The sequence below is a fragment of the Mycteria americana genome, chromosome 5 (genome assembly GCF_035582795.1).
Source record: "Mycteria americana isolate JAX WOST 10 ecotype Jacksonville Zoo and Gardens chromosome 5, USCA_MyAme_1.0, whole genome shotgun sequence".
Lineage (NCBI taxonomy): Eukaryota > Metazoa > Chordata > Aves > Ciconiiformes > Ciconiidae > Mycteria > Mycteria americana.
In genome coordinates, this window is record NC_134369.1 from 31,326,381 (window position 1) to 31,340,184 (window position 13,804).

The following is a 13,804-nucleotide window of genomic DNA, read 5'->3' on the forward strand; positions in this document are numbered from 1 at the left end:
CAGCACAATTCACGTGAGTTCAGTCCCTTCTTCAGCCTTTTCTATTTTCCTGCCCAGCAGTTCCTACACAGCCCTGGAACACGGGCCTGAGTCACCATTTCTTTGAGTACATTAGGACAGGACCTACCCAGCTGCTTTGCAGTGGCACAGCCAGCTAAATAAAGTAGATGACAACAGTTAATTCAGCCCTGGCCTTCACATGTATAAAGCACTCCTGAGAGCACACGATCCTTAATAGGGCAGGAGAAAGGGTAAAGAAACTCAGAAATGTTAAAAGGATTCAGAGAAGACAAAACCAGAACAAAAAGTCTCTGGTTCGCAGGTGCTACAGTATCATCTCGGTTTCAAGGTGGAGTGTTGAGAACCGAGGAGACTTCACACAGGTAAATCGCTACCAAGGTGATTCCAGCTTTAGTAAAAATGTAGTTTAAATACAGCATCACCAAACTGTGAACTTACCTGTGCTTGGTCTACTTTTCTAGATGAGATGCTGGGTCAGAAAATTAGTGAGACCAAACTCGTATTTGTGGTTGATGGCAATACAGGCACGCAGCTCAGCCAGGGCAGGAGGCGGTAGGAGAGGGCGGTGGCCTGGGAGAGGGGTAGGGAACAGACCAGCATTCCTCAGCTGGGTGCAAAAGCAGCCAACGGCTTGGTTGAGTCTACTTGAGGAGAACGTACGCTTGAGCATCCAGAAAGTGGGGCCAGCGCAGACTTTGAAGGCTATCGAGGGGCCAGTGTGGGATCTCAGTCCCAGGAGGAGCTGAAGGGGAGAGATGCAGCTCCACATGCATACCCACAGTCGCGAGAGGGTCCCTGGGGCTCTGCCATGTGCGGCGGGGAGAGGCTTGCAGGCGGCGTGCAGTCACAGGGACTGGCCCATGCTGGATTTAGCAGCTGTTACAGGAGCTGCAGCTGGTTGTATGTAGCATGTGTTATTCCATATGTGTCTGCTTGCTGCTCAAGAGACAGGCTGCAATGTAGATTTAATTACCTACAGATGTTTCACAGGCAGAGGAAAAGCAAAAGATAAAAAAACCCAAGAATGCTTACTGCCGCTCCTGACACACGGGTTGACGGGCAGGTGCAAGCGAGAGAGCAGCCGGTGCTCTTCTCTTGCAGAGTCTGCAAAGGCTGCGCTCTGACAAGCGCTCCCCTCTGCAGCAGAGGCTGCACAGCACTGCATGCGCACTGCGTACAGAGGGGACGTGTCCAAAGACAACGCCTGGCTTGGTAACAGCCTGTTCTTCTGCTCCTGCTACCAGGAAGGATTGGATGGCGAAGCAGGGGAAAGAAAGAAGGTCTGCTGGGTGTACAGCTGCACCAGGATGAGTGAGACTGACTTTGCATAAAATAGCCAGCACAAAACACGCAGATGTGGTCACCTGTGCACTTTGACGCTTCTCCATATAACACATTCCAGATAGATAGTTCTGTGCCAGAACAGTAGCACTGCCAACACGTCCCAAAACCTGGGAGTCAATCTGGGCCTGGAAGTCCTTCGTGAAACTTTAAATCAGGTTATATCACATTCAGCTCAGTAACCTCATCCCAAAGGCAGAGGGGAAAACGAATGACCAGCATTTGGATGGGAGATTTTCCCTGAGTTGGACTTCTTGCTTTGGCACTGCCAGTTTTCACGACATGGCACGTACTTCAGTAGCACCAAATCCAAAGGGTTTTTCAGAACTCAAGGACAGTTGCAACATAAAAAAATGCAGTCCTAGCGCATGAGCGGGCAGTGATGTGCCACTGGCACGCAGCCTGGCTCAGCACGGCAGAGTTCCCTGTGCATGGGAGGAACAGCAATGGATAAAAAAATAGATTTACAGTGAGGCTATGGAAAAACTACACTTGCAGAAAAAACAGCAGCTGCTCAGCGGACTTTGGAATTTCCTACTAACTAGTTGCCTTGGCTTAAGTGAAAACCTCCCTAATTTATATGCTGTATTAAAGTTATGAGAGAAGCCCCACATGGCTTTGAAAGAGACTTGGGCCTGGGAGGGAAGGGAGGGCAGAAGGAAGTGGGCATTCTGGGCAGCACTGGGGAAGCTCTACATGGTTTGTTTACAAACTCTGTACACTTTTTGTTTGGCTTTTGGATGTGTTTTTATTCTTTCCCAACTCCCTTTTCATCTCATCATAGTGCCAGCCACACTGATGAGTGTTTATGCTTGCGAATTCCTGAAGCACAGCCAGTACCTTGAACTCCAGAGAATGAGACTGAAATAACGTAAAAGGTCAGGGAAGTTCAAAGACAGAGAGGTGCCGTTTTCCTAGCTGGGGACACCACACTGTTCCCAGACCATGCTGGGCTGCTCTGGGGACACAAGAACAAAGACTCCTCTCTTACGTCCTCCTGTTTACGCTGCTTTTTGCCTCCCTCACCTCACTGTTTTAACGGGACTCATTTCCATGAAGCATCGATTAAAACCACCGGGGACCAGTTTGGCCCGCGCCTGAGAAGTGAAGAGACACCGGATAGCTACTGGCACTTAAAACTCCTATCACCAAAGGAAAAGGGAAGTTTTTATCCCAACTGCTCGAGCCCCGCTGGCTCACACAGTAGGAGCGAGCCCCAGAGTGCTGCTTCGTCCACAAGCATATATCAGCTATTGCAGCACCCGGAGATCTGTAAGTGCTTCACCCACGGGAAGACAAGTCGGAGGAGGACTTCTGGAGAGGAGAGGTTTCATTCAGCCTTGCTGGTTAGCAAGCCTGTCCTTCAGAAACGTGACAAACGTGTGTCTGGGCTGACTGGGCACGTGTCAGGTACACACAGGTCAACTGTGCCGTGCAAGTAGATAGCGTGCAGGGCGGCCGCAGACGGCCTCCAGTGCATTGGGCACACCACCCCATGCTCTGCATGAAGCTGTTGCTGATAGTTCCAACTGCAGATTTCCGCAGACCAGGGGGGGTCATTAGCACGTGCACGTAGATGACACGGCGTGCTCATCTGCACAGCACTGCGCCTGCCCCACGCTCCCACATTCACAGGTGAAGGGGGGCTAGGGAACCGTCCAGGCTAACGTGAGCACTGGGTTTCACTAGGTTATGGCCTCAGCAATCTGCTTTGCCTTGAACTGGAGCTATGGACCGAGCGACACCAACAGCACAGACAATATTGAAGTCATTGCACAGACTCGTATCCAACCCACTTACAGCAACTATAACCTCATCTACAAACAAACTGCCTCGGGGGCAACCACAGCCAGCTTGCTGATATTAAACTCTGTCTACACAAAGCATATGTGACATTTGAAAACATTGAGAAAACAAACTCAAAAAGCAGCCTTCTATCCCCTCCTTGTCTAGACGGCACACCAGCCTTTCCAAACTGCAAGTCGGCACCCACGAAGCGCGCGATGCCGAGGGAAGGAGGGAGCAGGCGCTGCCCCGGTCCCCGGGGATGGCGAGGAAAGGCAGGGGCCGCCCGTGGATGTTTACGTGGATGTGTTTACGTTACCTCTGCTCACCCCGCGGGCACCTCGCAGCGGGGCAGCGCTTTCACATGTCACCACAGCTGCCAGCACTGCAAGCGACCTCCCAGGACCGCGGCTGACACGCCGCTGATGGGCCGGAGGTGCGCAGGGGTGGGAGATACTGTTACAGACAACTGGGGTCAGCAGCGTTGTCCTCAGGATGCTTCTACAGACATCGTGGGCTGAAACCTCTCACTTATTTTTGTTTTCCAGTGAGATGCTCGTTTCTTTAAGTAAAATTGAGCCAACGATGTATTTCAAACAGCGAGCGGATTTATAGATTATACATAAATTCGGTTTAGATTATACATACATTCATTCTTTTGGTCTGTTTTGTAAGGGTGTGTTTTTCTCCAAGAGGTTCCTCTCCACGAACACACAATCCCATTTTTAGAGAGGGAAAAGAGCAGGAATGCCCAGCTCCCTGTGGCCGTGATAGACCCTGCTTTTCATCTTCCCTTTGACAGCGACTGTCAGAGACTCGACTACCTCTGGACCTGTTAGGCAGGAGCCAGATGAAACCATGTCTCTTGTTGCTGCACAGCGCAGTCAATTCTGGCAGCATTTGTGTCTCTAAACTACTCAGTATATATTGAATCTACTCCTGGAAATACATGCTATAATTTGAGGGCAGATGAGTTCAGGACTGAGGATAAAAAATAACTGTGGGACTAGCCTCATTCAGAATAAATATCCACTGTTTTTTCCCAGAGGATTCTTGCCTCATTTCTCTTGATGGGAAGATGCTAAAAATGAGCAGCAGTTCAATTCCTTTTTCTCCTGTATGGTCCTATATTTGTTTATGCACGCCTTGCTCCAAATGCAGGGCCACCGTTCCCCATTTTGACTTTGCTCTGGCAAATCACTATAGCAACCGTGGCAAATCACTGTAGCACCTTTGCAAACTTTAATTCCTCTTCACAAGACCTTTGTGAAGAGGTATTATTTTCATTATACAGATGGGGAACTGAGACATCAAGAACTTGATTTCAAAAGTGTACCGTGACTCTGAATGCACAATGTGAAACATTGAGGAATGATGTTTTTCAGTGTATTTGGAACTGTACGTTATGTATTCAGAGATACCACGTAGGAAAAAAGATAATGTGTGCTTGTGTAATCAGCACCAGATCATGATGCAAACATGCAAGAGTCATCTGAAATTTTCATGGATACCCTTTGTTTGCCATTGCCCTATGAGGACCTGTGTGGTTGCAAGTTTAGTAATTTGCTCTCAGTATTCTTACACTTTCACATACCTAAGCTTGCATGATATTTTTTGCCAACTAAAAATTAAGCTCAACAGAGAAATATTTTTATATAGCTTGGGGTGTTTTTGTCTTATATGCATCGCTGAAGTTTGTTGCAGTCCCTCAAGCTTCTGTAGCTCACGGCTGAGGCTCACAGCTGCTGGCAGTTCCAAACTTCTCACATGTGTTTTTTCCTGTAACATCTCAGACATGAGATCTGTTTTAAATTAAAAATTTAAACAACATTACTTTTCTCATTTGCTATCAATTATATCGCTGCAAGGAAGAGCTGGGTTTCTCTAATCTGCCTGTGAATATTCTACCAAACCAGCTCTCACTCTTAACATTTAGCTGTTTGATTCCAGACAGACACAGTGATGCATAGCTAAGGACAGCAAACCGCAGTGTAACCGAATTACATTAATTATACAATACATACCGCTGATTGCATATGCTAATAGCAAGTTATCAAAGCCGGGGAAGCAAGTCTCCTTCTGCAGAACTCATGATGGTGTTTCAAAAACACATAAATCACTTGGGGTTATAGCAGCCCATAAAAAGAAATTGTCATGACTTCCAGTCCCAAATTAACACCGTGTTTAAAAACCTACTTGCGCTTTGCAGATTCAGCATCACAATGTCAGTAAGTTTTCAACTAGTCGATAGAAACTGAGCTGAGTGACAAACTACTATAAAACAAGACAGCAGTTATTTTTTCTTGTTAACCAGATTAAATGTATATCACAGTAAAATTATGACTACAAGTTACAGTAAAATTATGAATACAAGTTATATATAGTAACTTCTTCCAAACTCTGAACATGACAGAGAATGATGAAAGACTGCAATCCCCCGGACAAACAGACATCACAAAGCTGAATTACTCTTTCAGGAGCACTTGAAATTCAGAGATTGAAATTGTACCATTATGCATCTTTAGATCTATTTCAAGTGTTACCATTTCAAAGAAATACTGTGGTACTATGGCTGTAAATAAGATTAAATCTGAGAAAAATCTAGATTAAACGTCAAGAAAAGAGAGGTCGGAAGGAATGCAGAAGTTGTTCCCAAAAGTGTTCATGTGAACTCTATGGAAGGAGCAGGAGCAACAAGAAACAAGATGCAGAAGAGCGCTCACATCAGCACCCGCCAGATGCATGGAGTGACCAAAAAAAAAGAGTTTTTTGGATGTTAGTTTTCAAGATTCTCTAAAAGTTCATGTAGTCTGAACATTCCTTCTGTTCCCTCTGCTTGCAAAGGAAAACCCTGGAGCTTTGTCACAGGCAATGAAGAGGCATTCAGGGTGTGTCCGGTGGCGTGCCATTGCATTTACTGGGCAGCATCACGCTCTGCCGATCAGCACGTAGCTAGTTGCGGTCACGTGCCAAAAGCTAAATGTAGTTTAAAAAAATAATAGAAAGCAACATTCAGCCAACTACGTGTGAAATTTGCTGACTATTCCATTCTTAAAAACCCCAGCAACCTTCTGTAGGTTGAGTGAAATATGGGCAAGCGCTCTGTGCGCTGCCATTTAAGACTGACCGTGGGGAGGGTAAGGGCTACCCAAGGTGACCGCTTCGAAGACGTCAGATCATTACGGACCGACGCATCCACGCTTCTGTGAGGAAGCTAGATGGGGTTTAGTGCTTTGATACAAGTTTAGGCTTGTCTATGGAGAAAAGTTATTTGAATTAAACAATGATGTGAATTAGAGAATAGTTTTTCCCACTTAACCCTCAATGCAAATGCTCTTTTTCCACAAAGAGCCTACCTAGGAGGGGATTTATTCGGGAACATCGTTGTAGAGTAAGCATCATAAAACCGTTTGTCCACACAGCAGCTGTAAAATTCTGAAATGCACTCACTAGCCTGAATACAAACTCTACCATGATATCAGGGGAAAATTGTAACACCAGAATTAAAAGAAACCTGAAAGACAGACACCTTAAAGACAGATGACATCTTCTCATGTACAGAGAGTGGGCTCCTGCCTGTGATTCCCAGAGGAGAGCCCAGATGGGAAGTTAAGATGTAGGGAACTATAAGAATAGATGAGAGGTGAGATAAACAGGAATGGCTTCTCCTAGTAGGATAACATTTGTTAAATACATCTTGAGAAGAAAGCCACTAGTTTCCTGTTATTAGTAAGAAAATTTGAATGAATTTAACAAATACTCTGATTCTACACATCAGTTTTGTGTGACAGTCCAAACCAGTAGTAAATTTCCAAATAGGTTCTTCTAATCTCTGAGCAACAATAACAGTTATTCTTGATTTTTAAAAAGTTGGTGAAGCATTCAGGGTAGCAATGGCCCCAAAATACAGATAACGTTTAGCTTTACCTTAATTCACAGTTCTCATAATGCTGAGATGCAAGGCTACGAGGGTCGTGCATTCAAAAATTAACATCTTTAAACAGAAACATCTCTCCTGCCAACCAAAAGCCCTGAAGACAACGCATGGGCCTTGAGAAGAATTGGGTAAGGCTAAGGAGCAGGGAGGCAAAACCAGGTGCTTGCAAACAAACGTCACAGAGACAACAAGGGACACTGTAATCCCTGGATGCTTGGAAGCTCACATCACACTTGGTTCCTGTTAAGTACGGCGGACTTAACACAACCAGCAATGCTGTCGAAGAAGGAAGAGACAGAGAAACTCAAGAAGACACAAAAGTGGTGTTTCAACGTTTTCCTCCCCTACCTCATTCTATCAGTGATGCTCATCAGCTAAGGAAGGAAGGAAGGAGTCATCATTTCATACCTGAGCACCAAAACACTTCCTCGTGCCTGGGATGCAAACGAATTCCCTCATATGCCCCTAGAAGAACATTATGTAAATAGAGTTCGGTACAAAATGCCTGGAAGACCCATTAGCTTTGGAGTAACTTCACTTTTCTGAGGGAAGAGGCAGGAGCGAAGAGAAGGGTGAAGCTGCAGGAAACCCAACTCATCTTATCATGCATTTCTCCGTTTCATAAGGCATTTGTTGCAGGCTTTTCAGAGGAGCAAATGCTAATCTAAGTGCTACAATAAAGACTTGTTTACAATACAGACCTGCTGGCTGAATCTGAGAGCTGGGCCATCTGTATCATCCTAGTAACGATGCTCCTGAGAGGATGAATCGCCCCTTCCCCTCTCCCATTCACTGCTACGCACCTGCTGCAGGCTGCGAATCAAAAAAATCCTTCACAATTCAGTGAGTGCTTACACCTAGGAGTGTAAGATGCGATTGCCTTTATTTTAGTATATATGTCTCAGTTATACTTCACATGCAAGCAGCATCCCTTTGGGTAGTGAGCTACAAATTGGTTTTTTCCAGCCACTCAAGCAGAAATTTCCAAAAGACAGCATGGAGCGCATCACCACCCCTTCTTGAGCAGGAAGGGGAGCACAAGACATGCCTGTAAGGCTCCTTCAGAATTAGAATGTGCGTTTCAGACTGAATAGTCAACAAAAAGGAAAGACGGAGGCTGAAGTGAGAAGCTGAGGAGCCTGTAAGTATATCTGAGAGCAGAAGCAGGCCAGCTCGCTCCATGGAGAGTAGGAGATCAGGACTGGCAGTGCAGTGGTCATAGGGCAGCATTTCCCAAATTACATTGATCCGCATCCTGCCCCCAAGTGATTCTATCAGTTGTGCTCTTCCTCCTCCCAACTGCAACTGAGCTGTTCCTGAGCTAGGACCAAAGTAGTGCAGATCCCTGTTCCTTCTGCACGGAGCTTTTCCCACTCAGCGTTGTGTGCCTCCCCCACTGGGGAATGCTGCTAAAGGAAATACCTTGGGAATATGGGAATAAAGCAAGATATAGCCCCTAGGCAGACAGAAGGCTTCCACAAACAGAACACAAGACAGCAAGGAGCAGATGTGCTGTGGTGGGGAAAACATGCAACAGAAAGGGGAGAAGGCACGGAAATAACACTACATTTGGACAGTGCAGTATTAATATCCTGAAGTTAAGAATTAAAGCAGTTCTAGGTGAAAACCCTCCTGCAGTAACCTGTTTAACCCTTTGCAAAAGAGGAAGAGGAGATCTAGTGGCTGATGATGACAGCAGACTTGACCCATGATAGAGAAAACGGCTTGCAAGCTAATCTAAATCAAGGGTAGATTAATTAAGTGGACTTCGATTGATCACAAAATAACTAAAAGCAGAAGTTAGAAGAATTCTGAAGACACCATGCAGTCAAGGAACCAAACAGTTTTTAAGAAGCAGGAAGGGGTTGTTTGGAAGGGGCTGCACAGTGACTGTACAGCTAAACAGGAGAATTTCTGAGGACAGTGTGATACAAGTCCCTGGCTAGCTGATATACATGATTTTGAAGAAGAGTTGAAAGGATACTGGGTTGCTCTGTTTTTATAACGTCGTAATCCTACATGTTGGCTTTCACAACCTGTCTGTAGTGAGCAAGGAGTTCTTCTCTCACTCCTTTGATACATCCTTCGGCTTCTGGTCTTTTTGTTTGTATTTTTTCCCCAGCTTTTTTGCTTGGTTTTGCCGTCCTCTAGGGTGCTCACGATTAACCACATCTGGAGAGAAGATGTAAGGCAAACTGCATCGGTGCTCATAATGTTGCATTTTATCAGTGGCCTGGCTGGTATGTCCTGGCCACACGCTTAAGGGTTAAATTCAGCATTAGAGGTCAGAAGGAAATCCCTTTCTCCTGTCTCCAACTACCCTGCAATATTTTTTGAGCGAAGGTAATGTCAATCACTCTTGCTTTCTTCCAAAGGAATATTGCAGTTGCAGTTTTTAAGACTTAATTGTGTCACTGCTTGGGAAGACTTTGTTGACCACGTGTGGCAGTGGGAAGAACGGGTGTTCTGGGGACCCTTCTGAACTAGACATCCCTTGTAGGTTAAACTACAAAAATGTGTGTGAGGGTGGGACACAACAGCACCTTTTAGTCCTAACTTCCCAGAGGACCTAAGAAAATTACCACCTTTAAATGTCTTCAACAGTAGTATTGATCAGTGAACTGTATCTAACAGTTTTGTGTAACTGGTGAGTAAAATGCTATAATCAAATTGCATGAGGAATACACAGCATTCCCTACATCCCCCAAAACATACTGACGTCTATTTCACCATTCCAGCTTAAAATACAAACAGTTCATTCAATATTCTGTTTCTGCCACTAGCAAATACCTTGATCCCTCAAAGGAAAGACTTTCTCTGCCATTAACCCATAAGACAAGCGCACAACACACAGTCGGAGCGAAAAGATGCTCAGACAGAAATTTCAAGGAACAAAGCTTCAGTGTGTATGTCCATTTTACTCACTTCAATAGAAGCGTTCCCCGTAGTGTTGATCACAAAGCTACCTCCACTTCCTTCAAAAAATTCCCAGTCTTTGTCTTGCTAGCACTACTTCCTTCCCCAAACCAAGGAATTAGAATAGAACAGCCATCACATTAATTCTTCCTAATGCCTTGATTAATGTCACACAATTTCAGTTCTTCTATGATGCATAATACAAAGAATGCATCTGTTTAAACTTTTTATAGAAATTGAACTGGATATGATCTAGCAGTTCCTTTACTTTACTGCTACATTAGATCTTCCTGAATTTGTTAGCCTGACCCAAGTTTCACAAGCAGCTGGCCTACTACTACTTTTGCCACAACTTGTGATGTCATTTGGTATGTCTTTTGAAGATTAAATGACTTTAAATCTAATTTTTATATTATCAGTTTTAAAAATATCAGTAATTTCATCTTCCAAAAGTATAACATTCTACTGGTTTTGGCTGGGATACAGTTAATTTTCTTTATAGCAGCTAGTATGGGGCCATGTTTTGGATTTGTGCTGGAAACAGTGTTGATAACACAGGGATGTTTTCATTACTGCTGAGCAGCGCTTACACAGAGTCAAGGCCTCTTCTGCCTCTCACCCCACCCCACCAGCGAGGAGGCTGGGGGTGCACAAGAAGCTGGGAGGGGACACAGCTGGGACAGCTGGCCCCAAATGACCAAAGGGATATCCCACACCATATGACGTCATGCTCAGCATATAAAGCTGGGGAAAGAAGAAGGAAGAGGGGGATGTCCGGAGTGATGGCGTTTGTCTTCCCAAGCAACCGTTATGCGTGATGGAGCCCTGCTTTCCTGGGGATGGCTGAACACCTGCCTGTTGATGGGAAGTAGTGAATTAATTCCTTGTTTCGCTTTGCTTGTGTGTGCAGCTTTTGCTTTACCTATTAAACTGTCTTTATCTCAGCCCACGAGTTTTCTCACTTTTACTCTTCTGATTCTCTCCCCCATTCCCCCGGCAGGGAGTGAGTGAGCGGCTGTGTGGGGCTTAGTTGCTGGCTGTGGTTAAACCACCACAAGCATGCAACAGTACACATTACATTTTTGCAATATTTTCAAGTTACAAATTATTTTTTCCTCTCCACTTTGGATTACAAATTGATGCAACTGTCTAGCAGTTTGAAAATCAAGACTGCACACAAAAAAAGTCCTTTCAACTCCCACTGAAAAAAAAAAGGAAAAGAAAGAAAAAAATGTAGAGAATGATGTCCCAAAACGATCAACTGTATTGAATTCAACCATCATAGTTCAGGTACTATGTAATTAAGCATATTATACTTGCTTCTGTTTTCTTGTGGTCTGCTGCATACCTACTCCAAGATAGATTACGAGATAATCCGTGAATACAGACATGTGATAAGTGTACAGTTGTAACTGAAAAAGGTTACAAACGTGATACTCAGAAGCGTGCAGACACTCTAGAGCATTACATTGAGCAGCTTGTGTCTCTAGATGCATTTCCAGATGCGCACCCTCCATGTTCTCTTCCCTAATCCTCTCATTCATACAGCTATATGCATAAAAAACACAAAGACACTGATTTACATAAAATTATCTCACTCCATTTTATTTAAGATTTTCTTCTCCAGTTAGTAAAAGAAAGATGTGTCTCTCTTTATACATATGTACAAGTTCAGTTATAAAAATAGACAGCACATTCAAAGAGAAAAAAAGGCTTGGCATTTGTCTGATTCCCTCTAAATATCATATATACATGTGAATAGGAGGGGAAGGGGGAAGTCTTCAGGAGTTAATTAAACACCACCTCCCCCTCAATTATCCCCTGCAAATCTGTTTAAAAATCAATCTAACTAAGCTCAGTTCTGCTATTTTCAGGTGTGCAAATTAGAGGCAGAGCCAACAGGAAGCACTCGCTCCACACTGTAGGACGCCAGGCAAAGGATTTGGGGTTGGAAAAAAATTATAACAATAAAAAAAGTCATCTTCCACTGTCACAGCCCAGGCCTGCAACTCAACTTGCTTCTCTCTCAAGGGATGAAAGTGCCCCGGCAGAACAGCCTTTTAATTCAATGTGTCAGACAGAAGAACTGCCCCACACCTAAATCTCAGTGCAATGCAGACAACGCTTACAGCAAAGCAAGGGGCTATGGGGGGGGTTGTGCATTGAGAACGGGGAAGGAGCAACCAGAGAATGAGAACACAGATGGGCACTGGCAGCACTGCCTTCTATCAGCCTTACGGACACGGCTACTGGTACCTGCACACCGCAGTGAACTCAACCAAGCTAGTATGTGTGATGATCACAAAGATGAAGGGAAAACACACTGGAAGAACAGTCAATGGATGGTTGGGATACAAGACAGTTTTTTTCCCAGGATTTGGCTGGAAGGGGGAATGGCACAGTTCTCTCTCTCTCAGGACTGTTTTCCGTTGCTCCCCTCACAGCACTGCAAGCTGCAGAACCACGCTCTGCTATGGCACAGTGAGAGGAGCAGCAGCAGCAAAGCTTCCTCAGCACTTCAGCTTTCCCTCTTCTTGAGATTTGTACAAATAGAGCCTTACTTTGTTTCTAAGCTTTTAAGAGATCTGCACACCTCAAAAGTGAGAGAAATCATTCTGAACACAGCAAGTGTTTGTGCTGATGAGAACTCTGAAATGCAAACCAAACCACTGGCTTGTGGTTTCTTCCACTGTACGAAGCAGAGGCAGTGCTGCTGCTCTCACTAGGCCTGTCAGTGCTCTCTGTATTCTGTGGCTCTGAACCTGTTCCTGACAGATGGTGCTGAAAAGAGTCCATTCTCTGGAAACCACCTGAGACACCTTCCTTTGCATTTCAAACCTTTAGGGAACCCAGAGGCCCACACTAGATGAATCCAAGATTTTTTTTGATCACACAACATCTTTAGCTTAGCCCCCAGTTACCCCTGCATGTACACTGACCGGCTGCCAGTACGGAAATGTCTTCTGACTCTACAGGATACTCCTGGGGTTCGGATACTCATTTCATAGGATAAAACTAACGCTGGGTTCCACCTCAAGCTACAAGAGAGAAAGTATATTGGTGTGACTTCAAGCACACACAGCTGCAGGATATTGCATGGAGTAGCTGGATGCTTTCTTGGGAATCTTTGTCAGATATGTCAATAAAACACAGGCTGACACTCTCCCAGTTACCCCAGACTACCTTCCCTCCTTCTCGCAGTGTCTGCAAAGACAGTTTTTTTGGAATACACATAATCAAAGTGCTCACATAAACCACCCACTCCCGTTGTGCTTTGATTTTCTTTTCACACACATGCTGGACAGCAACAAGGCATTCATTTGCATGCCTTCAACTGGCAGGGTGGTCTACTCTGAAAGCCAACACAGTTCAGACAAGCTTTGGGGGTTCAAAATTACTACCGACCACCTGAGGTGTGGGCACCTTTGCTTTGCTTCCGAATTGGAGTTTCTGATATGAGACTGCTGGTCAGGTTTAAGCTTTTGGGGGTCCCACAAACACTGTTTCCTTTGCTCAAAGGGGAGCTCAAGGGAGAAGAGGCGCTTGAAGGTCCAAAATCTGCAAGTCCGGAAGGCCGAATAATTGCTGTTTGTAGAGGGCTACTTGCAGACATGCCTAGCAATGGAAAAGAGAATCAAATGCCATGTGAGCATATTATTCCACTTGTGGCTCTCCAACAACAAACAATATACTAACAATGTCCTAAGACCACCCTGTATTCATGATTTATGAGAGTTTAATGACGAGAGATGTCCTTAAGATACAAATCATCTTGCATTTACACCCTGGGCCACCTTCAGCTGA

The 13,804-nt window shown here is 44.8% G+C and overlaps 1 protein-coding gene across 2 annotated transcripts in view; it reads right to left on the reverse strand.

The window, feature by feature from the left end:
- Nucleotides 1-11,570: 11,570 nt before the first annotated feature.
- Nucleotides 11,571-13,804, reverse strand: part of INO80 (INO80 complex ATPase subunit) — a 68,624-nt gene continuing 66,390 nt past the window's right edge. For both annotated transcript variants that reach the window (XM_075502726.1, XM_075502728.1), the window contains exon 36: nucleotides 11,571-13,615. In XM_075502726.1, coding sequence (XP_075358841.1) covers nucleotides 13,398-13,615 — 218 coding nt within the window. In that variant the 3' untranslated portion in view covers nucleotides 11,571-13,397. The remainder of the gene's footprint in view (nucleotides 13,616-13,804) is intronic.